This window comes from Plectropomus leopardus, chromosome 10, assembly GCF_008729295.1.
Source record: "Plectropomus leopardus isolate mb chromosome 10, YSFRI_Pleo_2.0, whole genome shotgun sequence".
Lineage (NCBI taxonomy): Eukaryota > Metazoa > Chordata > Actinopteri > Perciformes > Serranidae > Plectropomus > Plectropomus leopardus.
The window spans coordinates 615,476-643,156 of record NC_056472.1 but is presented as its reverse complement, the minus strand read 5'-3'; the positions used below and the strand labels follow the sequence as shown (position 1 = coordinate 643,156).

The window sequence follows — 27,681 nt, the reverse complement described above, 5'->3', positions numbered from 1 at the left end:
CACTAGGCATGGAGCCTTTAGCCACCACCATTAGACAAGATACTAGTATTAGAGGAATTTTCTTAATAATTCTTAATAATAATCATGAGCATAAAATTTAGTTGTATGCATTTTGATTTTTTTCAGCTCCCCTGCACATTCCATCCCTAAATTGACAGAACTAATTAATAATTATGGCTCTTTCTCTAGTTATAAAATATTTTTTTCTAAAAGTGAAGCCATGCCTCTCTGTTGCTCACAAACATTAGACCCAAACACCTCACAACCATTTCGCTGGTCTCCAGCAGGATTCCTTTACCTAGGTGTGGAAGTCTCATCATGTTTAAAGGATCTATATAAATTAAATATCGCCCCTCTCTTACTAACTATAAAACAGGACCTTGATAGGTGGTGTGACCTGCCCCTGTCCCTAGGTGGTATTCATCTGATCAAAATGAACATCCTCCCGTGTCTCGTATATTCCTTCCACTTTGCCACTTATATTGTCAAAGAAAGTTTTTACAAAATTAAATAGTGCTATTATATCGTTTATCTGGCGTAAATAGAGACCCAGGTTGAGATAGTTTTCTCTGTCTACCGTTTAAAAAGGGTGGCTTAGCAGCACCTTTATTTTTATTTTACCTGTAGGCTGCACGGTTCAAGTTTCATTTGGAATGGTTCATAGGTGACCATGATTCTGTCTGGCTCAGTTGCGAGTCAGCTTCCTTGGGTAGGATCCCCTTGCAGAATTTGTTATATATATCTCCTGGCAGAGTTGCAACACTAATAAAAAACAATGTGCTTTTAGAGAATATGCTAAACATTTGGCGTAGAGTCAGGAAATTGGAAGGGTACAGTAACTGCTTCTCTTTGTTAACTCCTATTCACGAGAACCCTGACTTTCAACCTGGCCTGCAGGCTGACCTGGCTGACTGGAAGCACAAGGGCATTAAAGTTGTTGGTGACATGATTCAGGGGGGCTCAATCCCCACATTTCAACAAGTGGAAAGCAAATATGGTGTTACCAATGGGGATTTCATTAAATTTGTACAAGTTTGAAACTTTATTCTGTGCAGTTTGAAAGATTTCTCTGGAGGACTGGCTATTTCTCCTATAGAATCCCTATTGGTAAATAATATGCAACTTACATCTTTCACTAAGATGCTAAGAGTCTCTGTAATCTCAATACAGATAATTCTGCTAAAGTAAAAGGCAGGTGGGAATCTGACTTGGGTACAATAGAGCCTGAGAACTGGGATGCCCTGTGCAGCCACCCCTCCAAGGTCCTGGTGTCTAACTCTGCCTGGGAGAGGCAATTCAAGATTTTGCATAGACTATATATATCACTCCCGAAGCCAGACACAGAATGAATCCAACACTGTCAGAACTTTGTACTAAATGTGAGTCTGCTGTCGGATCATTTATTCATTGTTTGTGGAACTGCTCATGTCCAACAGTTTTGGATTATAATTGTTCAACAGTTTAATGTAATTTTCAAGCGTCATATACATCTAAGCGCAAGGACTTGCCTGTTGGGACTAGATGATGAACTACCTGCCGATTTTTGCAACAAAGACCTTTTGTACATTCTGCTGCACTGTGCCCGGAAATGCATCCTGGCCTAATGGATCACTGATAAAGCTCCCACTCTCAATCAGTGGCTACAAATTGTGACCAGTATTATTCCATTTGAAGCTTAATCAGCAGCATTGAAGGATAAATCCTTTTTATTTTACTGGACTTGGGATCCATTTCTTGACTACCTGGGTACCACTGTACCTCATAGGATGAGGTCAGGTCTTATGGACCTGGCCTGGGAAAAGGATCAGACCTCCTGAGCTTTTGTCCATCGTTTTTATTTAATCATTATTATTATTATTAATTTTATTTTTTTATCTTTATTTTTATTTATTTATCTATTTATTATTCTTTGTTATTATTATTATTTTTCTTCTTAATTCATTTATTTATTTTATTTTATATATCTCTGTCAGGCTTAAATGCCTGTATTTTAGCACTATTACTATTGCTATACTTTGTATCAACCCTTCCCGCACATGCTTTGCAAAATAAGTTTAATAAACACATTGTTGAAAAAAAAAAAACCCTGCTATTGAAATTGAATTTTGCGACTGGCTGATACCATACAGTCTATGGCTGATACAGTTATGTGACTGGGTGTGTCTAACCCCCTTCTCTAAGTTTTGAGACTTTTTTCATGCTCCAGGGAGGAGGCACTCAAGCCAAAAGTGAAGTTAAGATATTCTGTAAGAGCAGAGTCAAGGTTTTCCTTTTTTATAAAGCTTATAGTTAGGACTGACTCAGGCTTGCCTTGGAGCCCCTAGATACACTGATATAGGCCTAATTTCCAAGGGACTCCATAATATAAACTACTGAAGATTTGTGATGAGGACATTTTGAATAGGGACCCTGTAATAGATTATTGCTCAGTAAATGATACATACCTAATAATTAAAGAATTGGTAAAAAAAAAAAAAAAAAAGAAAAGAAAAAGAAAAAGAAAAAAAGAATGTAAGGAAAGAAAATGACTGTCCATATACTTTTGGCCAGTTGGCCATGTGGTGTACTGTTTTGTTCCATACTCTAAGTAACCATGTCACAACAAATGGATAAGAATATATTCACTTTCATTATTAAATTATCAATTTTTACAATGTACCCCTATTAAAACTACAGTTGTACAAATCATTAACAAGGAGAGGAGAAGTTATCACATGACATGACTCAATTTATGTTTATATAAACATATGTGTGTGAAATTACAACAAAAAACCTACAACAAACAAACAAAAAATTGATAAGGTCACAGGTAATGTTAAGGTTCCAAGTGATCCAGAGATTGGTACAACTCTGAGTTAAAACTAATTTAGTACTTTAATTAGTGTTCCAGGTGTGTTAGTTCCATACTACTTGGAACAGTGCGGTGCCAAACAAGTCAGTGAAAGAAAATTTGCGCACATCGCTCTATGTTCAAATGGCTGACAGGTTAAGTTACTGGGTGATTACAATTTCTAACATCTTCCATCTAAATTCTATGGTGGGCTAAAGATAACAAGCATATTGCATATGGGAATAGGACACCCTTGGTGCCATTCACTGTAAAAAATGGAAATGTTGAAAGAAAAACTTGAGGACAAATTAGGCACTCATACAGTAGGCAGTGTTGGCCCCCTGTTACTCTTCCCTGTCATCACCACAACATTCACCAACACACTTAAAGACAGCAGCGATTGTGCACATATCTTACAGGCCAGGCCTACTTCTCTTTATTTCCAGGTATTATTAGGTATATTCTACTGAAATGTGGAAATATTCAGCATTTAAAGTATGAAAGGTCATGTTCATTCATTGTTGTGCAGCAAGTTGTGTTAAATCCCTCATCTTTCATTCATTTGCTGGTTCAAAACCACAGTGGCTGCATTTCTCTCAGCTTCTCCTCTCTACTCAACATGCACGTCTGGAGCTCCGAGATCTGTGTTAGTAGTACTCCTCTGTGTAATCATTTCTTGTATTTCTAGTCTGATGTAGTACTCCTTCATGTAGTCAGATGTTATACTCCTTTGTGTAGTCAGATCTTGTATCCCTAGTCTGATTTAGTACTCCTTCATGTGGTCCCATGTAGTACACCTTCATGTAGTCAAATCTTGTACTCCTGGTTCGATATAGTACTCCTTCTTGAAGTCAGATGTAGTACTCCCTTGTGTAGTCAGATGTAATACTCCTTCATGTTGTCCCTGTTGTGGAGATGCAGCTCAGTCCTGTTGTCTATCTCCATGCTGTGGTGGTGCTCCTTCTTGGTGATACTGTGGTTGCTCCTCTGGACTTGCCGCCCGTACATGAAGCGGATCACCACGCCTAGGATGCAGACCATGATGAACACCACTGTCACAACACCTAGGAACAGAAAGGACACACACATTAGCAGGTGCCTGTCTAGCTACAAGTACAAATACTCTGTGTTGGTATTATACCATATACAATATCAAAAAAAAATTTTTGATAGGCTTTTTCTGGACATTTTTCTGAGGCTGTGATTAGCAACACTGGCACACTGAAAAAACTTTACTGGCACCGACGTTGGAGATCGCACATCCACTGGGGCCATTTCTTCCTAGCAATCTACTTCTCAGACTTTTGTATCAACTTTGGTTGCTGCAACCTCCAAATGTTTTCCAATGGCTCCTCCATTGTTGGATGCATAGACAAATCCAACAAGGAGTATAACAGACTGTTAAAAAGCTCCATCACAAGATGCCACAGCAATCACCCGCAGCCCGCAGCACAATATCAGCAAGACTAGAAAATAAGAGCTAGTGGTGGACTACCAGAGAAACAGGAGGCCCCCTGTCCTGGTTCACCTCCAGGAAGAGGAATATAAATACCATCCATCATCCATCCATTCATTTCATCTGCTTTTCAATGGCCCGGTCACGGAGCAGCAAGCTCCGCTATGTATACCAAATGTCCCTAACCCCAGAAACATTTTCAAGCTCTTCCTGGGTGATTCCGAGGCATTCCAAGGCCAGATGCTTCCAGCACCTTCTGGATCTACCCTGGGTTTTCTAAAAGTCGTGCTCGAAAAACTCCAAATGAAGGGGCCCCAGAAATATTCTGATCAGATTTCCAAACCACCTCAGCTGTCTACTTTTAATACAAAGGAGTAACAACTGTACTCTGAGCTCCCTTCAAATTTCTGAGCTCCTCAGCCTATCTGGAAGGCTGAGCCCAGCCTTCAAGATACATACATGATAATACAAGTGTCTTGGGTGGAGGCTGGGTGGTTTGGGTGAAGAAGAGTGTCAGGAGTGATTTGCGACAGAGGGGCACACGCAAGGGTGGAAGAGAAACTTTACAGGATGCTAGTGAAACTAGCTGCATACTGAATAGTTTGAAGATGGTGGCACTGGTGAAAAGACAGGAGGCGGAGCTGGAGGTGGCAGAGTTGACAGTGATGGACAGGCTCAGAAATGGGTATGTTAGAGGAACAGCTCAGTCAGTTTGGAGACAAAATAAGAGAGGCAAGACTGAGATTGCTGGATGTGCAGAGGAGAAGTGCCATAGGTAAGGTTGCCAAACAGGAGGCTCATAGATGTGGAAGTGCGGCTCCGCACCATGGAAAATTCCTCTTTAGCTGCGATAGTTAGCAAGCCCCCTGTAGCCAGTGCAGATTGACATAACGTAGCCTCTGCTTGCCGTCCCCCAGCAACCCCCTTGCAGCCGGGAGGCTGGGTGACTGTCCGAGCGAAGCATAGTAAGCCGAAGCCCACGGTACACCTCCCACCCCCCCTCACGTTTCAAATAAGTACTCCCCGCTCAGCGACACAAACGCTGGTCATTGGTAGCTCTCTTTTGCGAAACGTGAAGTTAGTGACACCAGCGGCCATAGTCAAATGCATCCCTGGGGCCAGAGTGGGCGACGTAGAGTCAAATCTAAAGCTGCTGGCTAAGGCTAAGTGTAAATACAGTAAGATTGTTATTCACGTCGGCGGCAATGACACCCAGTTACACCAATCGGAGGTCACTAAAATTAACATAGAGTCGGTGTGTGAGTATGCAAAGACGATGTCGGACACTGTAATTTTCTCTGGACCCCTCCCCAATGTGACCAGTGATGACATGTTTAGCTGCATGTCATCACTGAACTGCTGGTTGTCGAGGTGGTGTCCAGCAAATGATGTGGTCTTCGTTAATAATTGGTACTCTTTTTGGGGTAAACCTGGTCTTATCCAGAGGGACGGCGTCCATCCCACTTTGGATGGAGCTTCCCTCCTCTTTAGGAATCTGGCCGAGTTTATTAGAGGCCCAAAGCCATGACATTCCAGAGTTGGGACCAGGGTGCAGAATTGCAGTCTTACACACTTCTCTGAGCTTCTAGAACAGTCACACACCCATAATGTAAATGTTATAAAAACGGTGTCTATCCCCTGACCACTTCATTTGTTTAAATCTAAAATAAATAAAAGGGGACTTGTACAAAAAAAATCTGATAAAAACTAATACATCTCCTGTCAAACAGCATCATAACAGGAGAATTAAATGCGGACTCTTAAACATTAGATCCCTATCAACCAAAGCTCTTTTAGTCACTGATTTGATATTGGATAATCATATTGATTTATTATGCCTCACTGAGACCTGGCTTTGTCCTGATGAGTACGTTAGCCTGAATGAATCCACTCCTCCTGGTCATGTAAATAGTCAAGTTGCACGTGACACCGGCCAAGGAGGGGGAGTCGCTACTATTGTTGATTCAAGCTTAGCAATTCACCCTAAAGCTAAGCTAAACTATAGTTCGTTTGAAAGCCTTTTTCTTAGTCTTTCTCACCCATCCTGGAAAACTCTACAGCCCATTCTAGTTGTTATAGTTTACCGCACATGAAGGAGTACTACATCAGGCCCATACTCTGAATTTCTATTTGAATTCTCTGAGCTTATATCAAGTTTAGTGCTTAAATCAGACAAAGTAATTATCATAGGGGATTTTAACATTCACATGGATATTAATAGTGATAGCCTTAGTTCTGCTTTCTCCACATTTTTGGATTCAATTGGCTTCAGTCAGTATGTACATTAACCCACCCACCACAACAACCACACCCTAGAGCTTGTCCGAGCATACGGCATCGATATTGAAGATTTATTAGTCTTTCCTGAGGATCCCGCTCTGTCAGACCATTATTTAATAACTTTCAATTTTTTATTACTCGACTACAAGCCTCTAAGCAAGAGTTCCTGTTCTAGATGTCTGTCTGATTCAGCAGTGGCTAAATTTAAGAAACTGATTCCTTCTGCATTGACCTTAATACCATGTCTCACAGTGACTGAGAAGACTCTTACCAACTAAAGTCATTCTCAAATTGATTGTCTCGTTGATAGTGCTACTGGCTCACTGTGATCAGCTCTCGCTGTTGCACCTTTCAAGATGAAAATAATGAAACAAAGAAAATTAGCCCCATGGTTTAACCCCAGATCCACAAATTGAAACAAACATCGAAAAAATTTGAAAGTAATTGGTGTTCAACCAGAGAGAGTCCCGTTTAGTCTGGCTGGATAGTCTTACAATGTATAAGAAGGCTCCTCGCCATGTCAGACCAAACTATCATTTATTATCTTATCATTGATTAAGGAAAAATAAAAACAATCCCAGGTTTCTTTTCAACACTGTAGCCAGGCTGACTCAGAGTCACAGCTCCATAGAGCCTTGTATTCCTTCGGCCCTAAGCAGTGACGATTTTATGAGTTTCTTTAATAATAAAATCATAACTATTTGAGATAGAATCCATCATCTCTTGCCCTTAACTAACCTGACCCCGGACTCAGGTAGCTTGGACATGGCAGCAAGGCCTGGAATTGATTTGGACAGTTTTTCCCCCATTGACCTTTGCCGACTCTCTACTCTGATTTCTGTATCTAAGCCATCAACATGCCTACTAGACCCCATCCCAACGAGGCTACTTAAGGACGCTTTACCCTTATTAGACAATTCTTTATTAGATATAATCAATGTGTCTATGTATGTTTAAAGTAGCTGTCATTAAACCTCTTCAAAAGAAGCCCACCATCAATTCTGAGATTTTAGCCAACTATAGACTGATATCTAATCTCTCCTTTATTTCTAAAATCCTTCAGAAAGTGGTTGCTCTTCAACTCTGTGACTTTCTCCAAGATAACAGTTTATTCAAGGACTTTCAGTCAGGCTTTAGACTTCATCATAGTACAGAGAAGACACTAGTAAAAATGAATAACGACTTATTGATTGCTTCTGATTCAGGTCTGGTCTCTGTTTTAATCCTTTCAGATCTCAGTGCCGCAATTAGCAGATCGTTCCCAATTTGTTCACATCAATGATCAATCCTCAGCGCATACCACGGTCTGCTTCAGAGTGCCACAAGGTTCTGTGCTTGGACCAATCCTTTTTATTTTATATATGCTTGCTCTAGGCAACATTATTAGAAAACAGTCTATACATTTTCATTGTTATGTTGACGATACGCAAATGTATCTATCTATGAAACCTGATGAAACTGTTTGCTAGCTTTCCCAGATCCTGGCCGCAACTCTGGCTGTGCCTGTTTGTGATGATATCTTTGCTGGCACTGTGACCATGCCTTTGGTTGTGCTCGTGCTGTGGCTGCACTGATACTGTACCCCCTGCTTGCCCTGATCATGGTCTTGGTCCTGGTTGCACCAATGCCGTGATAATGCCTTTGGACACCTCCGTATCAATATATGCATGATACTCTTCATCAACACCCACAATATCATCATAGAGTGCATTTGATGATTTCTCACCTATTATTGTAATATGACATGCGTCTGTTTCTGCTATTGCTGTGCCTCTCTCCTCCTCTCTCCCCCTCTCTCTTTCTCTGTCCTTTTTGCCACAATTGTATTTCATTTGTTATCTACGACATCTATGGCACGTCTTGCCGTCCTGGAAGAGGGATCCCTCATCATCCTCTGCCGCTCTTCCTGAGGAGTCTTCCTTTTTTTTTTTTTTCCACCATTACAGGGGTTCTTTTTCGGGAGTTTTTCTTTGGGTGATGTGAGGGTCTAAGGGCAGAGGGATGTCGTACACTGTAAAGCCGTCTTGAGACAAACCATGTTTTGTGATATTGGGCTCTATAAATAAAATTGACTTGACTTGACTTGACTAGATGTGGTGAGGGAGGAAATAGATGATGCAGCTGGTTGGTGGACAGAGGAAGATGCAGAGAAGAGATAGAAATAGATGATCGGATGTAGCAACCACTATCAGGAAACAAACAAAGGAAGTGAAAGTCTAAGTGAGCTTGAGCTAAAGAGACAAAGAAGGTAACAGACCAGAAAAAATAATCAAGATGGAGGCAGATGGAGAGAGTGATGAGAATGAGAGTGAAACAACAGACCTGCTATTACAGCCACATCATTTCGGGTGTCATGGTGCTCCTTTTCGCTGTTTGCTGTTGCAGCATGATCTGTGGAAACGGGTGAGAAATTAATTAGCTTTGAATAATGAGCAAATGCACAGTGGTATTTTCAATGGGGAACTTTTGAATAGCCAGTTTAAGAATGAAACAAATATTTCGTTTTTGCATCTTTATTCATCAATGAGTTTATCCAACAAGCAGTGTAGGAAAAACACAAAAAACAACACTTCAAAGCAACCAGGAATGTAAAAAAGGAGGACCTTTATTTCTTTTGTTTTTTGTTGCTTTTCTTTTGGGTGTGTAACAGATATATCTGACCCTGGAAACATTAATCATCCAGTACCATGAAACTGCAGATATTGCTCTGAGCACTATAGTGTTCCCAGAGGCGGAAGCCTTTTTCTTATGAAAATGTTTATCATTTTGTGTGTGTTGCCAATTCCCCTTATGATCCATCAGGTGTGTTTTGGGTTTTTCTGAAAAAAAGTCTGGCTCTGAGTGAATCAATGTTCCACGCCACTGCAGCCTGAAAATAATAAGCACTGTCAGCCTTATTTCACAATGTCCTGTCTTCAGCCTGAGCGGATTATGGACAATTTGGATGTGCTTGTAGCCTTTTTATTTATTTATTCCAAAGGCTTTTAATTGATTTGTGCACGTTTTGTGCATTCTGCTTATGCACTCTGAGGCCAGTGGAATGTAGCCAACATGTTCTCATCCCAAGTCGTCACATATTGTAGCTTTGCAGTGGACTCCCAATGGACTAGCAGCAGCCCCAGCAGCAGTTTATAGACATATAAATATGTGTATTTTATTTATCTTTGTCTTTCTACTGACTTACTAACTACAATTAATTAATTGAATTCATATCTAGTAATCTCAGGAACATAAATAGCACATCAAGCTGTTGGTATGTGTCCTTTCTTTTGTGGTGTCCTCTCAGATAGTCTCCACCATGCTTTGCTGTGCTGCAGGGGATGATCCAGTCGAGTAAAGAAAGAGGGTACGCATGCACATTTCCTCCACTGACACTCAGGTGAGGAAAAAATTGTTGAGTAATGCCAGCAGAAGTAGTTTTACACTCACCACAGATTACAACTACAAAAAATATGTGAGATTATGATTTTCAAAAACTGCATTAGAACATTTTCCTCAAACAAAGAGCACACCATTTGGAAGCCTTGTGTATGGTTTAATAAAAATAAGGAACAGGGAAAGGCTTGCAGAGGACAGGAAGATGACACTCAGGATGAGGGTGTTCGTACAGGGAGTCTCCAGGCTTCATTAAATTCTGTGTAGCTCTTTTGCTGAAAGAGAGATGAAGAAAAAGACAGGAGAGAGGGTTAGACATACCTTTATAGGCCTGGGTGGGAAACCGCTTTGGGAGATGAGGTGTGTTTGTTCCCCAGCTTCAGTTATGGAATTTTGTTAGTTGTGTTAAGTTTTGCTGTGCTAACTTCAGCATTTGTCTATAGTGTTTCATATGATAGGCCTACAAATATTGATCCTTTTTTAATAATTTATCAGACTTTGATCCTTTGTCAGCCTCCCCGTCCCTGTGTCTAAGCTTTTTCCTTTGTTTTAAAAGGTCTAGGCCACTTCATTGTTCTATGTCATCACACTACTGTGAATATCAGAGAGTGATTTTAATACAAAGTGTAAATCGGTGCATGTGAATGCATGAAGTAATCAGACCTGCACTCAAGAGAACCTTCAGTAGGCTGTTTAATATTGCCCTCTACTGGATTAATACGTTAATGAGCTGCATTAAACTAGAGCCTTCTGCGTTTTTTTAACCCGCTTCGAAACAACATGAGCTTCTTACATTTTATGATGTATAAGTTTTCAGTTCCACAAAGGTCCACTCAGCACTGATCCGCAGCATCCTCCATCACATAGCAGTCCATCCATAGCCCTTCCTCCAGCACCCAGCGTGCCTATAGTAAGTTACCAATATACAGTAACAAGATAACATATATAACACCGTAATTAAATATATGTTTAGCATGATTAATAATATAACACAGTAGTGTAACAATTTCAGTGTTTAGAATAATTCCACATTAAGCCAAGTATGTCTAAATGACTTACCCTGTGATCTCACTCAGGTCTTTCAATGGAAAATCAGCTGAGCTGTAACATAATAAAGACATGGAATCAACAGAATCATGATGCTAAAAACATTAACCTTAAATTATGTTTCTGTTTACAGTAATGTTTGTTTTCTTTCCTGTTTAGATGTCTCAAATATGCACTCTTAATCCATATCAATCAATATTAATCAATATTAATGTACCAAAAATAGCACTCTGTTATCAAGCACCATGTTATATTTAACAAAGCTGAAATGTAACTCACACTGACCTGTAAAATAGATCACACAAGCCTTTTCTCCCCTTTAACTGATGTTAGATGAAATTACTCAATAACAGGACATTTCAACTGACTGGCTGTTAGCAGCTAACAATATGTGTACAGTATATGTAGTACAGTTTACTAACGTTAGCCTACTCTGTAAGCATATCTGTTATTGCTTCGTAAATCAACTAATTTAGTAGGAGATAATCCAATATCATGCTTTAATGCACGTTAATTTAGCTAAGATATGCTGATAATTCTTTAGACATCTTACCCTTTAAAAGCCCATCACAAATGGTCTTCTCTGCTGCAACTCCACAATTAATGCTACTTCCAGGAACTATTGAGATGCTTCATGTTCCGCCATTGCTGTGGAAAAACGGTCCAATGGAGTAAACGGAGATGACGTGACTGTCTCTTCAAGGGCTCTGCTGAGAACCTATCATGGTCATTTTACATCACCACCCAGGTTAAAAAAGCACAGAAAAGGCTCTACTTTCTCCGGACACTAGGAAGGCTAAATTCCAGAGCAATATCCTGGTTAACTTCTACAGAGGAGCAATAGAAAGCATACTAATGGCCCAGGACAGGAAGGCTCTACAGTGGGTGATTCAAACTGCCCAGAACATCACTGGTTCCCATCTACAGAGCATCAGTGACCTCGGTTAAGTAAGGTGTCTGCACAGAGCCCAAAGGACACTGAAAGGCAGCAGCCACCCCTGCCATAGTCTGTTCACACTGCTGCCATCTGGAAAAAGATACAGAAGTATCCGCTGCAGAACCACCAGGCTACAGAGCAGCTTCTTTCCTGAGGCTGTGAGATGCCTCAACTTCTCCTTTGATGCCAAAAGATGTAGCAGTATTTAGGATCACCTTTAAATTGAATTTCTTCATAAACTACGTTTAAGAAAAATGACAGTAAACTTACCTTGTACCTTGTACCAACTCATATCATGTGGATGCAACAGGTTCTGTATGGCTGCATTCTCAAGTAACACCACCTGTCCTAAATCATGCTGCTGCAGCAGGTGCTTTCTGAAGGCCTATATTAACATTGTCTGTGATTTTGTCCGGCTGCATTCTCAGCTGATGCCGTCCTGTGGCATATGTGAAAGGTACGCTTTTAAGGACTATGCATTGACTTTTAACAGTGGTGCATGTAAAATTTTATAACTTTAATTTTCATGTTATGTTGATATTGTTATTTTGATTTACCTGTTTTTTGCTTTTCATCTTTTAGTAAGTCTTTACCTATTGTATTTCATTATTATTTTTCTTTCCTTTGTCTGGTGTTGTTTGGGGATTGTGTCATTGGATTTTCTTTAAACTTTAAGTGACTAAAGAAAACCAACACTGTTGTCTGCATGTACCTGCTCTTCATCAGATAGCATAATTTTCACATGCATGCTAGTTCTGGTTGAAATCAAGTTGCTGGAGGGCATTTGTGAATTTCTGTTTCTGTCAGGTGGCAAATGTATATAATCTGTCTGTTCTCAACCAGAAGTCAAATACCCTTGCTTTGATGGCACTTTTATTGTAAGATCCAAATGCCAAAAGCCAGCTTTTGCATAAGCATGATATGCTGCTGGACCGCACCAGCTGAGAATGCAGCTGGACAGAACCGATCATGGTGTTATTATGCACCAGTGTACAGCCAGGTGGGGATGGGAGGTGGGTTGCCTGTGTGTGCCAGTGTCCTTACATGGCATTATCCTGACTGATGGTGTGATGCAGTTGGAGTATCATCATTGGGTGTTCCAGGGGGCTTGGCTGCTGCAGGATTGGCTGCCTCCTCCACTCCCAACAGAGCCAGTCTGAGACCATGTGTTATCTGAATTTGTGTAGTTTGTGATTTTGTGCTTGATTAGCATCCTTTTGGCCTACTAGAGTAGATACCTTTGGTTTATGATGCATTGTACATGTTTGAGCACTTGTGATTGTTAAGTAGTTTAGGGAGTGAGTAACCACTTTTCTTTTATTGAACATGGTCCTGTTTGTCAGTTAGGCATTTAGGTAAGAGACCTGTCTTTTGTTTGATTTTCTGTTTGTGGGTAAGTTTAGGGACCAAGGTGCGTTTTTGTGTTGTATTCTGTTGGTTGCTCACATCTGAGTAATAAACTGCTCATTTTGCCTTTCTAAACTTCGTAGACTGTTTTTTCTTGAGAGTGGGAGAGCTGGAGAGCGCTTTTGTGTTGTGTCCTGGGTCCCCCTAGGCCGGGAACATAACATGAATACTCCATTCTTTAGCTGAGGTTAGTGTCGCAATAAAGACTACAGCACTGCAACTTTTTAGTCATTAGGAGCCTACAGAACTGACCAGAAATAACAAAAAAGGTGTGTGGTTATTCCCAGCCAGAGCTGACTGCTCCCACAGACTCACAGCTTGGAGGAACATCAGAGCAGCACTAAAGAGTGTCAGCTATGTCTAAAAGTTATTAGTTTAGTTGTTAAAGGGTTTTTGGTTGCCTGAATCTAGTTGACTGACAAAGAGTATTACCTTGCAGATTGTTGGATGTGATTGAGTCAGCCAGCGCTCCACAGTTTGACTGGACCAGTGGACCTTGGATGGTGACCAGTGAGCTCCCTCGATTCAGCAGTGCTGCTTTCAGAGGAGCCACATGATTAAACTGGACTGACGAGAGGCAGCCAATGAAACCCCTCAGACCTGCTTGAACTACGTCGTTTTGGAAGTTGTCTCTTCCTGGATAGATAGAAAAATGGATAGATAATTATACTGAAATTATTTGCGTGCAACATTATTAGCCTTTTTTATTGCATTTATCCATACAGTGGTGATATACTATGCAGAGACGGGCTGTGACCAAAGATTAGAACTCACATTGTGTTTGATTGACTATTCAATTGGATAGAAAATAATCTCACAAACTGTGGTGAGAGCCTGTCACCTGCAGCTCTTCATCTAACAGCTCATTGTGTCTTCTTATACTGTTCCACCATGCACAATAAATTGATCCACTGACAGAATAGCACCAAAAATGTGCTTATTTTGCAGTGTAGCCAAATACTTATTGGACAATAGCATCATTAAAGAAGTATTTCACTGATAAAAGAGACTCTTCACATAAAACTAGGGTGGCCAAAAAGTAGAAAGATGCAAATACTTCAGAAATTGGTGCTACATGACCAGAGAAAACAGAGAAAATGGACTGTGGCATTAGCTTTTGCTTAAAAGGTACAAAACCTAAAACCACTGGAATGCAGACCAATGACTGCTCCTGCTGGTGGGTGACATAATGCTACCTCATCCGTTTGACACAATGGCAGCTGGCCAGATCTCATATTGTGGTTAAACAGTAAACTTACAGATGTTCCTGAAAACATTTGAGGCAAGAAATGTGTAACTCTTTATCAGAATCTTGGCTTATATTTGATTTGAGCTGTTTGATATCCTTTTTCGGCCTCCATTTTTACTGTGCAGAAAGCAGTATGGTGCACACTTATGGTGCCCAAAATAAGCAGTGCAGTAAAATAATCTTGGTTAATATTTGATCAGCACTGCCTAGTTTTATTATTTGAACAGATTTCAACCTGAGTTTCAGAGACAGACAGAGGGGCAGGTCTATCTCTGGATCAGCCATATACTCTGTGTCCACAGTGGTGGTGGCATGTTTGGCGGGCAACATAAAAATGCCTAATTAGAGCCTGTAATTCAAGTAACAGCCCCAAGAGCCAGAGGGACTCTGTAATTGAATGGCTAACATAAATTGTGTCATCTGGCGGTGTTTCCCCAGGGGGAGGAGGGATATCTGGGCACTGGTTAGATAGAAGGAAGTTTACCACAGTTCATCTACACAAACTACCCACAGTGTTTTGATACAAAGCTTGTTGAACATCAGCAAAGTATCCCTTTACCACAGCACTGCTCTTCTCACTGCCAGATATAGTGCATTTCTTGGATACAGACACGAGAGCATTTGCATGCACACCAAATGTGCACATTGATTGGCCTTAAAAATGTGAAAACCAAAACCTGCAGCCCCTGAGGGAGGTACTGGTACTGAACCTCAGGGATCATGTGGGGACTAGTACTAAAATTGAGCCCAAGTGAAAAAGCTACAAAAGGAGAGCTCCACACAGGAGCTGTAGTGTATACTGTGTGCTCTGTGGTCAGCAGATGAGTTTGAATTATCACAGAGAGGAATAGTGCCAACACAAAAGCCACAGAGATGTGAAAAGAGCAGCAGGAGACTGACTCACACCTTCAACACCACATCAGCTTTTTCACCTGTCTGTGCTGTACAGAGAAAAATACCCACACCATGCCATTGTGGCTCCACAGCTCAAAGTGTAATCAACCCCCACCGCCAAAATGATACATTGTGTTGACTCAACCTTTTCTCAGGAAACCTCAACATGATGAGAGTACTTACTGATGACTTTGCCCAATGTCAAGGATCTGATTAAGATCAGCTCTGCATCAAATGACAGCGTGTACTTTCTGTGGATGTCCTGGTCAATCTGCAGGGTGGACAGTAATCAGAGACAGAGCCCGTTACAACAAACTCAGACTAAGACAGCAGCAGCAGCACATTGCTGTACATGATAAATTGTGTTCCCGACTGATTCAAACAAACCACTATCAGCCCTTATTAGCTTGTAAGAGCTTCAGACTGTTCACTTGTGCTCTGTCATGCTGACTCAGATGGCCGGCTTGATACACATCTAACACTCAGCTAAAGGCTTGTGGTGCATCGAGCCAAAGATAACTGGACTTATTTTGATATGTTTGCGAAAAGCACTATGGTCTGTGTGAGCTCTCTAAATCACTGCAGCATTTTTCATAAGGTCCTTGTTGAAGTGCAAAGTGTGAAATGCCTTGGTGACATTTCTAGATGATTTCTCTGCTGACTGCACTGCAGATTAAATGGAAATTTTACCCCTTCATTTAATCATTTTGTGTCACTTCTTACATTCATGTTGTTCCTGTAGGTGTTTGTCTCACTGAGAGGTTTGTTTCATGTTTGTGACAGCTTGTGTCACATTATGTTGTGTACTTTGTTATAAGAGATACTGCCACTAATGTAACTGCATTGTAGACCTTTTCTTTATTAGTGTGAAAGCACTTATATTTGGTAAAATGTTGTAATTTGTATTCATTTTCTCTTAAATAAAGGTGCTACTCATAACTTTGATTTATTGCTTTGATCAAGTATATTTAACCCTGTGAAACCTGGAGCTACATCACTTTTCTTGTGCCGCTTTCAGATGCCTTTTCACAAGTATTTATACCTGAGCAAAAAAGACAATGCGCAACTTGGTAGAAATGTTCCACAAATTGCAAGAAATTCACAGATTTACATTTTTTCAAAAAAAAAACTAAGGGGAAAAAAAACAAACCAAAGAAACTTCTCTTTTTGGACCAATTTGCTCTATACTGTCAGAGCCCTAAACAAGCAGCCACCCAAATACAAGTGGGAGGAGGACTCCCACTCCCACTCTCGGACTGTGCTGGTTTGGTAGCTTGGTAACTGGCTGTGCAGCACAGTGGGAGAGTCATCCTTTTACCCAGTTTGACAGACAGTGAGTTTCCACTGAGGAAAACTGTCCACTGAATTGTCATGATAGGGAGAGCACTGTATTTAAAGGTCATGAACGTCACAGCCTTCAACATGCCCACGTTTAATGTTTAATGTATGATCATGTTTTCTCTCTGATCCCAGCCCTCGACACAATGTGCAGGGCATGTTTGATGGAGATCTGTGCTGCGCCGCAGGATTCATGAAGACACAGTTGCTTATGGTGATAAATGTTTCATAACTATGGGAAAATATCTCCTATTTAAAGGTTAAGAAAAGGTTACTCTGGCAATCAATCATCACTATCAGAGAAGAAGGAGGCATGATGGCTCTGCCTGATGTGATTTGCTTTTATTTCCTCCTGGTGTCAGACAGTGGGAGATACTGATGTAACTTTGTGATATGGTGGGTAATATTGTTACTCTGTTTGTGCAAGGGTAGGTGCAGGGTGCTTTATGGGTGCAAAGTCATGCATGTTACATGCAGACAATTTCTTTCACTGTATTCTGTGGCCTAAATAGGGTTTTTAGCTGTAAATCACTATAAACATCATCATCATCATCATCATCTTCCTTAAGTCCACATTTTGTTTTATAGCTGAAATATCCACATTAACTGTAAATGCAAGTTAGTCTGGAATCTCTATGTTTTTGTTATTTGAAAATGCTTCAACAGCACTATGTTGCATATTTTGCATAAAGCACAAAGCCTTTGCAAGTTGTCAGTTGTCGTTGTGTTAAACACTCATATTAGATAAATCAGAATCAAAATCCCAATCAGAATCAGGATCAGAATCAGAATCCAATTTTATTGCCAAGTACATTCACATCTTCAAGAAATGTGACTTGGTGTTTTGGAGCAAATCAATTAACATAAAGGAAGAATAAAAATAGTGAATTTAAATAGAATAGAACATAAGATAAAAAATATAGAAGCTTAAATATATAAAATGACAAATTAGAATATAAAGGACACAAAATTTATGTACAAAAGGTGCAATGGAGGGATTGTACAGTATTTGAAATGATTGTGATTGACTTGGGACGTCTGAAAATGTGTCTGAACGGGAGGAGGACCAGATGCAGTTGCCAGAGGAAATAAAATATGAGCTGTGAGTTGGGGGATTTTTCCCTTTATTATTATTTTTTATATTCTACAGCTGTAGAATGACAGGAGAAGTGGGGGAGAGTGGGGGAGTGACACACAGCAAAGGGCCACAGGCTGGAATCGAACAATGGCCGCTGCAATGGCCTCGGCATATGGGGCGCACACTCTAGCAGGTTAGCTAGAGGCTGCCACAAAAAGCTAGTTTTAATCTGAAACTGTTGCCTTATATGTCTATATTAGATTTAAAAAATAAATAGCTGTGAAAATAAACTGTAGTGCACAGTCTGTCTGCAGTGAACAAACACCTCGCATGATAATATCATCATCACTTTGGTCTTTTTGGTTGATCCTCAAGCATCAGAGAATCTGACAGGTCACACGTTTTTGTACGCTAAAATCACAGCTGTTAAACTTGATGTTTTGGCTGTGAACAGATTTGTTATCTCCACCGCACAGTGTCACACCACATCAGGAGTGTTTTAGAAGCAGAGTGTTTTGTCTTTTCACTTTTGTAGACTGACAAATCTTGTTGAATTGGTCATTTTTCCATATGTGTATCTAAGTAAGCCAAGGTAGGGTCAGATTTCTTTAAAATGTACACAATTACTGAATACAAATGACATGCCAATATTTGCAATAAGTAATTTACAGTACTCCATTTTATTATAAAATTATATAACTATATGTATGTGTATATATACTATATATACAGTATATATATACTGTATATGCCTTCCATCACTTACCTGCACATAGAGATATTTGCCCTCACGGTGGATTCTGATTCGGTGGAGTCGTCCATCTGCCAGGCTGCTGAGGATGGGACTGAACACATCTGGGTTCCTGTGTGTCTGCAGGTGATACCAGATCTGCAGACTTCCTACACACAAAACCAACAAACAGCATGAAAAGATGAGGCTGGCCAGGAAGCAGACCCTGAAATCCACATCTGAGTGCTCTGGATGGTTTCAGGTTGTGTTGTTGAATGTTGCTGTCAGTTACACCTGAAACAGGCTCCCTGCATGTTTGATTAAATCAAATTCAGTTCTGTTGAACACTTTTTAAAACCTAAGCAAAAACTGTGTACACTCACCACTGTTCAAAGAATGCACATGGGCTATATATTTAAAAACAGTACAAATGTGTTACTATGTTTTCCATGAAATAATGTATATGATAGTATACGTCATGGTGCATTCTGGGCATTGATTAGGGCATGCCTCTCCAGGGAAGACAGAAATCCAGCATGGTAGGTGGTGCACCTAAAAGTTGGTATTGAAGTCCGCCAAAAAATACATCGAAGAAGTCCAAGAGCCGGTGCAACATGCTGTACTGAGGGACGCTGAAGGAGGAAGCAAAGGAGCGCTACTTTGAAAAAAATTAAAGGAATTAAATGGCCTCGATCCATACAAACACAAGGAGCGCTCAGTTTTAATGAGCTGCCAAATGTACTGTCCCAGATGTCTTTTCATACCATGTGGAGTGAGTGTCAGCACTTTCCAGCAGTTCAGAAATGATGAAATTTAGTAACCTAATGGCCACTCAGCACACACACACTGACACTTTCAACTCAAGCAACAACATTTTTTTCTAGTTTCCTTCATGGTGATTAATGTTTACTATAAACACGGAGGGGGTATTGACAGTTTTTTTTTTTTAATCATTCACTTGATACTAGAACTAATTATAAAGAAAGATAACGGCAATGGTGGTGCACCGGCAACTACATAACAGTTAAAACTGTTTATACTTAACTTACCTGTGTGAACATGCTGTGAACACATTAACATGTCTCAGGAAATGTTGCTGAAGGTGATATTTGTTTGTCTTTCCCATGATGCCTTGCAATGCCTCTGCTAAATTAAGATCTATTGAGAAATATGAGATCTACTGTTTTGCTTACGAGCTGAAAAGCTAAAAAATAAAGAAAATGCATTCTGTTGATAACGAAGCAAACATTCAGCATTGCTGTGTGTTTAAAACCTGATAATCTGAATAACTGCAAGAACTCAGTTGCATCATTTCCTTCTTGTTTGAGATTATTGGTGGGTGGCAAGCAACAATTTATTATCCCCATCAACTGGTATGGTACTCAGTCTCTACAAAATAGAGACCCACAATGCTTTGCGCTGCTCACTATCATTGACATCACAGTCCTAGTCTCTGTAAGAAAATGTGTGACAACAGACTGGTCTGGTAGATGGTCTTGTTAATAATTTGACATACTGGGCCTCATGCAGCAGCATTCCAGCATTATTCTCATATTTAGGGCCTGCGCACTGAACGGTGTGAGGACCCTCTTGGAATGCAAGGAATTATTATTTTTCTGCCAAATTTTTGGAGGTCTAAACATGCTCAAAAACTCATGAATCTTGGTACGCTTGTCCAGCCTAGCGAAAAATTTCATATTTTGGTGGTTTCGGAAACAGGTGTGGCAAAATGGCTCCACAGCGCCGCCTAACATGTAGACCCAATGGCCGGTTTCACCTACAATTACGAAATTAGGTACACTTATGTATAATACCCAGACACAAAAAAAAGCCTCTTGGACCCACCCCCAAAACTAGTGCTGCACGATTTGGTAAAAATGTGTGATTGCGATAATACTGAACAATATTGACATTTGCAATTTACATTTGCAATTACGATAAAATAAATAAATAAATGATCTCATGAGTCTACCTTCTTGGTTATCAAGGAAAATACAGAGAATAATAATAGTTTTGAAGTATGCTTTTTTTCAACTCAGAACATACAAATATTAAGAAGAATGAGAAAAATACAAAACCTTTAGTTTTTACAGTTTATTTTTTTTTTTTTTAAATAACTTAATATTTTCCAAAAAACTTAAGTATTTCTTTTAATTGACGAAAGTTTTCTTCTTTGCTTTGGCTGCAGGTGGACTTTCCACATCCAGCTATCCTCCTCCATTTATATGGTGCACTGTGCTTCAGGCTGCTGCTGCTGGTAAATTTCCATCAACTATAATAATAATGATAACAATAATAGTAAGAAGTGTCACGATTCCTGCTCCTCTCCCCCTTCTCAGTACTTTTCCATTCACTCTTCCTCTGCTCACTCTACCTGCTGACCACGCCCACTCTGCCTGCTCTACTCACTCACCTCCAGCTGCATCTCATCAGTAATCAACCCAGTATATAAGCCTGCCACACACACACTCTCATTGCCAGATTGTTCTCACGCATTATGCAAGACTCTCCAGCATTCTCCTGCCAGATCTCCGAAAGCCGACCCTGCCTGTCCCCGACCTGCTCTCCTCGCCTGATCCCCGGTAAACCTACCTGCCTTCTGTCCTCGACCACGAGCTCCGTTTTGGTGTCCCTGATCTGCTTCGCTGGTAAAGACATCTCCGCCTGGCCCCGACGATCCTCCTGGTCCATCCCCATCGGTACCGCTGCATCATCGGACTGCTCACTCGGCTTCGGAACCTCCGCCTGTCCCCGACCACGCTTCCGCCTTCTCCTCGACGGTAACTCCACACGTGCTGTCGAGCTGTTGTGCTACGGGGTTTCCTCCACATCCACGCCGAGTGACGTCAGCTTCGGTTCGTTGCTTCGATCTCCCTCCAGAGACTGTGTTGTGGGTTCCGACCCGAAGGACGAACTGTGTGCTGAATTACCTCATCTTGCTTCGTGTCTGAATTGTGTTGGTCTAAATAAAAGTCATTACCAACTAATCCTGGTTACGGTTGTACTGCATCTGGGTCCTTACCACACCCGTTACAAGAAGAAGAACTTAATTTATATAGCACACTTTTAAATACATCAAAATCAAAAGCAAACACATAACAGGGAGACAATTACTAGTAACCAAAGAGCTGTTTGGAACTATGTAAGGCTGATAATGCAGTTTCACTTATTCAGAATGGTCGAATAATACTAGATATAAACAAATTCAGATTAAAGAAGAAATAGTACACATGGCAGATAGGCAAAAGAGTGTAGAGAGAGTTAACTTACCAATGGCAAGATGAAGTCTATGGCCAAAACAACGGAATCTTTGCCATTTATTAAGCACTGTCTGTAGTGATGGTCACCTGACGCTCCTCACACAGGTCCCATGCTACTAAAGCCTCTCTCAGTCTCGTTGCAATGTTTTCTCGCATGCATTCTTCATATTTTTCTCTGTGCTGTCTTAAGTGTTAATACAGATCAGTTGTGTTGCCGTGGGATGTGGCTAGTCTTTTGTGCGGTTATGTAATCGCACAGCCTGTAATCGCGATTGCAATTGCAATTAGATTTATCGTGCAGCACTACCCCAAACCCAACATGAAGTTGACCATTTTGAATTTTGTGCTCATTTTTGGCAATTCTGGCACTTATACTTTTGCTGTCTTGTCCTACAGGATTAATCCAATTGACTTCAGAATTCGTGTGTCCATTCTCAACCCATTGGTGATGAAAAGTTATCACAGGTCTGTGCAAAACTAAAAAAAAAAAACAAACAGTTACAGTTTTCCTGTTATGTGGCGTACAATTTTGATGTCTTGCCATAAAACAGAAAATTGTTGTAACTTTGGTGTACAGTGTCTGATCTGCCTGAAACTTCATTTGTTTGATAAGGGTCCCGCCCTGAACACATCTGTATAACAATATTCACTAGTCGTCATAGCACCACCTAGTGGCCACAGGAAATAACATTTAAAAAAAAATACTTTTATTAACTTGGCCTACACAATTAATCAGATCCAGTTGAAATTCTGTCTGTATCATCTTAAGACCTTCCCAATTGAAAGTTATTAAAGCATCCAGAGTTTTTTTTATGGTTTTCCCATTTGGGGCATTGAATTTTGATGTTTTACAAGAAAACAGGACATTGTTGTAACTTTGGTGTACATTGTCCGAACTGCCTGAAACCTCATAGGTTCAGGGCCTCACCCTGAACACATCTGTATGACAATAATTACTAGTCATAATAGTGCCACCTACTGGCAACAGGAAGTACGCCTTGAGGGACAATTATCATTGGAATAACATGATATTTACATGGTTTGGTCTACAAATGATGTACACAAAGATGACATGGCATTTTTGTCCCCTCCACTGCCACCTAGTACTACACCATGTGAAATATCTCACTCCAGGGTCCAAACTCTGTGCATACATTATGAGAATTTCAAATGAAATGAACACTTTAGCTGGAGTCCCACAAGTACCCTGACATACCTGGGGGTGTGAGGGCCCATCAGTTTCTCTTAATTTTCTGGTTAGAGAAAATATGAGAAGTCAACTCCAGATGCACTAAAGCTCTGAACCACCCAAATCTGCTCTGACCAGGTGTGCTCAATGATGACTCCCACTGATCATCAGTCACCTGTTAGCACAGGTAACACCTCCTAAACACCGTATAAGGGCAGGTTTAGTGTCAAGAAGAAGAATTTAATGTACTCTTAAATAAACTTAAAGTAAAGGTGATTTGGGGGAAATGTATTAAAGTTTTAAAAGTAAAAGTAGGCATGCAAAATGTTTAAGTTTAATAAATCGAAATATGCTATTTTTTGCATAAAACATGATGCACGATAAAAGAAACAGTGTCCAATTAATTTTCTAGATAATCAACTAATTGTTTCAGCTGCATTTTTTTTTGTGCACAAAAATCTGAATTTATTAGTTATCTAATAATACTGAAGTAAAAAGTAGAATGTCTCTCTCCGAAGTGTAGTGGAGTAGAAGTGGAAAGTGGCATGAGATTAAAATACTCAGGTAACATAAAAGTTCTTCAGATTTGTACTTTAGTGCAGTAAATGTATTTAATTACATTCAGCACAGTAATTGGGATCAAGTATAGTACTATCCCTTTAGCCCTCAAAATTTTATGATCCAATCATTAAAGTTACTCTAAATTTGACTAAATACTATTCATGCATTTTTAAACATTCCTCAAATATAAAATGTATTTTTTCATGTGTTGGAAAACAATTTTTGGCCTGTGAAAGTGAGATTTTTTTTCTTATCTTGGTAAGAGTGTTACCTCAGAGAAAAGCAAAAATAAGAAAACAGTGGTGAATCCCAAAAATCAGTGGACTTGATGACAATTGAATTTTTTCTTGCATGAGGCCCACTGTGTATTTCTAAAAACTATGTATGGCAGTATTGTGTTGATGCCTGCTGTGTGTTTGTGTTTAGTGCACTGTGAAATAACAGGTGTGTGTGTGTATACCGTTGTGAGCCAGGATGACAGCAATGTACTGCTGGTTGAAGGTGCTGACAGTCAGCAGCATGGCCGGGCTCTGGGAGGTGATAAAGCTGAAGGCCATGTCCTCTTTGGCACTGCTGCTTCTTTCTCTGATAACACTTGAGGCCTGTGATCTTCTGTTCTGCATCACCGAGAAGGGCTCCTGGAAGGTAAAGGTCACCGAGGACTCCCTGTCGAAGGACATAGACACCTCTGCACACAAACAGGACAGGAGTTAAATCACAGGCAGACAGAGCCCATTATTAATAACAGTGACACTGTAAAGTCCTGTGAGCCTCCTGAGAGGCTGCAGTGGTTATTACACGACACAATATGAGCTGAGTTGGACAGAAAAAAACAACATACTGATGAAGATGTTTCTATTCTCAGTCTCACCAGTTATGGAGCTAAAAATATAAAGTGTGCACTGGATGAAAGGTCATAGGGTCATTAAAATGTGAAGGGTTCATCCTCTGGAGAGTAGGGTTGGGATAAGAACAGTTACAGACAATCTGGCCAATAAATTGGGACATTCTTGTGTACAGTTGAAATTTTCACCAAATCATGATACTGAAGGTAAGTCAAGGAGGCACCAAACTGTTCAGATTCAGCCTCTGGGAACTATGAATATTATTCATACAAGGTACAAGGTAAGTTTTGTCATTTTTCTTAAATGTAGTTTAAGAAGAAATGAAATTAAAATTGATCCTATGATTGATCTCATAGCCCGGGAAAAGAAGCTTCTCCGTAGTATGGTGTTTCTGCAGGGGACACTTCTGTATGTATTTGAGAGATGGCAGCAGGGTGAACAGACTGTGGCTGGGGTGGCTGCTGTCTTTCAGTGTCTGCACAGAGCCCAGAATCCTCTGGGCTCTGTGCAGACACCTCACTTCACTGGGGTCACTGATGCTCTGTAGATGGAAACCAGTGTTGTTCTGGGCAGTTTTAATCACCCACTGTAGAGCCTCCCAGTCCTGGGCTGTGCACGAACCATGCCAGTCTGTGATGTTTCCAGTCAGTATGCTTTCTATTGCTCCTCTGTAAAAGATAACCAGGATCTTTATCCGGAATTTAGCCTTCCTAAGTTTCTGTAGGAAGTAGAGCCTTTCCTGTACTTTTTAACGTGGGTGGTGATGTGTGATGACTAAGATAGGTTCTCAGTGATAATAATGAATTTAATGTATATTAGTTTTCAAGAAACCTTGTTGTAAAATTAGCAAAATTCAGATTTAAATCACAAACTATCTTATCAAAGAGCTCGAATAGAGTATGAATCTCGTAAAACATTTGATGCCAACTGGAGAGTTTTCAATACTTAATGCTACAGACATGTTTTAGTTGGTATCAAATGTGCAACATCATGTCATCATATCAGTATTGAGCAAAATCTTATCCTTCAAAATCATAAGACAGTATGGCAGTCTTTGAGGGTAGGATGGATGGATCAATGGTCAAGAACCACTTCTATCCACAGACTGGTTCATAACACATGCCAGTGATTTACAATAAAATGATGCCAGTGATTCTCTATTAAAAAAACCTCACTGTTGTATGAGGCATGTGCAGATAATCTGCCTTTCCACTGTAATTTAATGACCTTTGTTTTTCTCAGTAACTAACAGATTTACCCTGCAACATGCACTGGGGTGGTTTGCAGCCAATTGTGAGGTGGTTGAGATTAGAGTCTGCACCTCCAAATCTGAGGCCGTGGTTCTCTGCGGGGAAATGGTGGATTGTCCTCTCTGGGTTGGGGGAGAGTTACTGCCCTAAGAGGAGGAGTTCAAGTATGTCGGGGTCTTGCTCACTAGTGAGGGTAGATGGAACGTGAGATGGACAGGAGGTTTGGTGTCACCTGTCCATCTGTGTTCTGAGCCCAACCTGTAGTCATGAGCTCTGGGTAGTGACTGAAAGAATGATATCGCAGATACAAGTGGCTGAAATGAGTTTCCTCTGCAGAGTGTCTGGGCTCAGCCTTAGAAAGGAGAGGAGCTCTACTCTAAGGAAGCTCAGAGCAGCTGCTCCTCTGGTCAAAAGGGGTCTATTGAGGTGGTTCAGGCATTCTGATCAGGATGTCCCCTGGGCGCCTCCGATTAGAGGTGTTCCTGGCAGGCCCAGAACTGCTGGAGGGATTACATATGTCATCTGCACTGGGAACGCCTCGGGGAGCTGGAAAATGTTGCTGGGAAGAGGGACACTGGGAGAGCTTTGCTCAGCCTGCTGCCCCCATGACCCTGTCTCGGATAGGCTGAAAACAATGGATGGATGTAAATGTTTGCAATTACATTTATTTTGTAATTTAATTACTATAAGTAGTTACATTTAAGTAGTAACTCCACAACATCTTTTTCGCAGTGACCCTGTTATTAGCTGTTTCCCAATTCAGGGTATGCATCCTTCGGAGGCTATATTCAAAGGCCGATCACCTCACAACGCTGCGCGAAGGCTGTCCCAATTCAAAGGCTCCTTCAAATGCAGCCTACAAATGCGGCCTCCTTATCCCTCTTTTTGGAGAACGCACCGCTACTATCCTTTGCGACCTTCCAATTCCCAAGATTCCTTGCGTGCCCACGATCTTCAAAAATACTTGTACTGATTTCACTTTTAATGTGGGTTTTTACTCATTTGAAAATCAAACACCAGATACGTTAAACTTAGAGTGACATTAAAACCCTCATAATTTCTTTCATAATACTTGACAGTAGTAATGCTAACATGTAGCCACCTAGCATACTAGCTATGGAAATGTAAAGCCAGCTCGGCGCTGTAGCCCCGCTGTGCTGCCCCAGCAGAGGAGTGCTCTGCCCACTGAGTGCTGAGAAAGGCTCTGCTGCTTGGAGATAAATCAGCTCCAGACACCGACAGAGGCGCTTCTCCTCCTCCTCCAGCAAAATATAAATAAAAAAAAATAAAAGCAACAATTCTGGCTCCATCATTTCTTTCTTTTGTTTGTTTTAGTACTTTTCCCCCTCTCTCTTTGAGCCTTGACAGCAGAAAAGTTGCCTCTGTAGACCGCGTAGGCTGCGTCCTCTGAAAGATGCAGACCCAGAACTGGGACACAGCGGTTGACCGCACACTGTCGCACAATTTATGAATGTTATGTGTTAAGTGGTGCACACTAGAGAATGGGACTCCCCTGAAAGTAACTGTGTAATTCAAACCCTGTGCGTATGTGTGCCCAGTTGAAACTGACATCATGGCAGCATCCCACAGCGTCGCTATGACAACCAGCTACACTGAGGAGGCACTATCTTCAAATGGAAAACGTCCCCCAGAAAAGTACCCAATACAAAAGGTGAGAGTAGAGTAGAGCCGGTACCATGTAGTGGAAAAGCACCATAAGGTGCCAAAGTTCAAGCACCTGGGGGTTGAGGCACATGGCTGTCTCTTTGTTTCAGAGAACAGAGGACATGCAGTCTCAGCCACCATTTCCAATAGAGCTGGACTTACGGGAGATCTCTGCACATGTCCAGTTAAAGTGGTACAAATAAACAAATTATCTGCGCAGTCCTTTGAATCCCAACACTTAACTGATACCAAAGCTCACTCCAAACTAAATTTTAAAGTCATCAGCCTTG

The 27,681-nt window shown here is 40.7% G+C and overlaps 1 protein-coding gene across 1 annotated transcript in view; it reads right to left on the bottom strand.

Annotated features, from left to right (window-relative positions):
- Positions 1–2,929: 2,929 nt before the first annotated feature.
- The window catches only part of LOC121949058 (contactin-associated protein-like 5), a 193,431-nt gene continuing 168,679 nt past the window's right edge, over positions 2,930–27,681 (bottom strand). Inside the window, exons 20-25 of the mRNA XM_042494651.1 lie at positions 24,092–24,319; positions 18,658–18,791; positions 15,659–15,746; positions 13,765–13,968; positions 8,889–8,957; positions 2,930–3,894 (exon numbers count right to left, since the gene is read on the bottom strand). Of these exons, the coding sequence (XP_042350585.1) occupies positions 3,707–3,894; positions 8,889–8,957; positions 13,765–13,968; positions 15,659–15,746; positions 18,658–18,791; positions 24,092–24,319 (911 nt within the window). The 3' untranslated portion in view covers positions 2,930–3,706. The remainder of the gene's footprint in view (positions 3,895–8,888; positions 8,958–13,764; positions 13,969–15,658; positions 15,747–18,657; positions 18,792–24,091; positions 24,320–27,681) is intronic.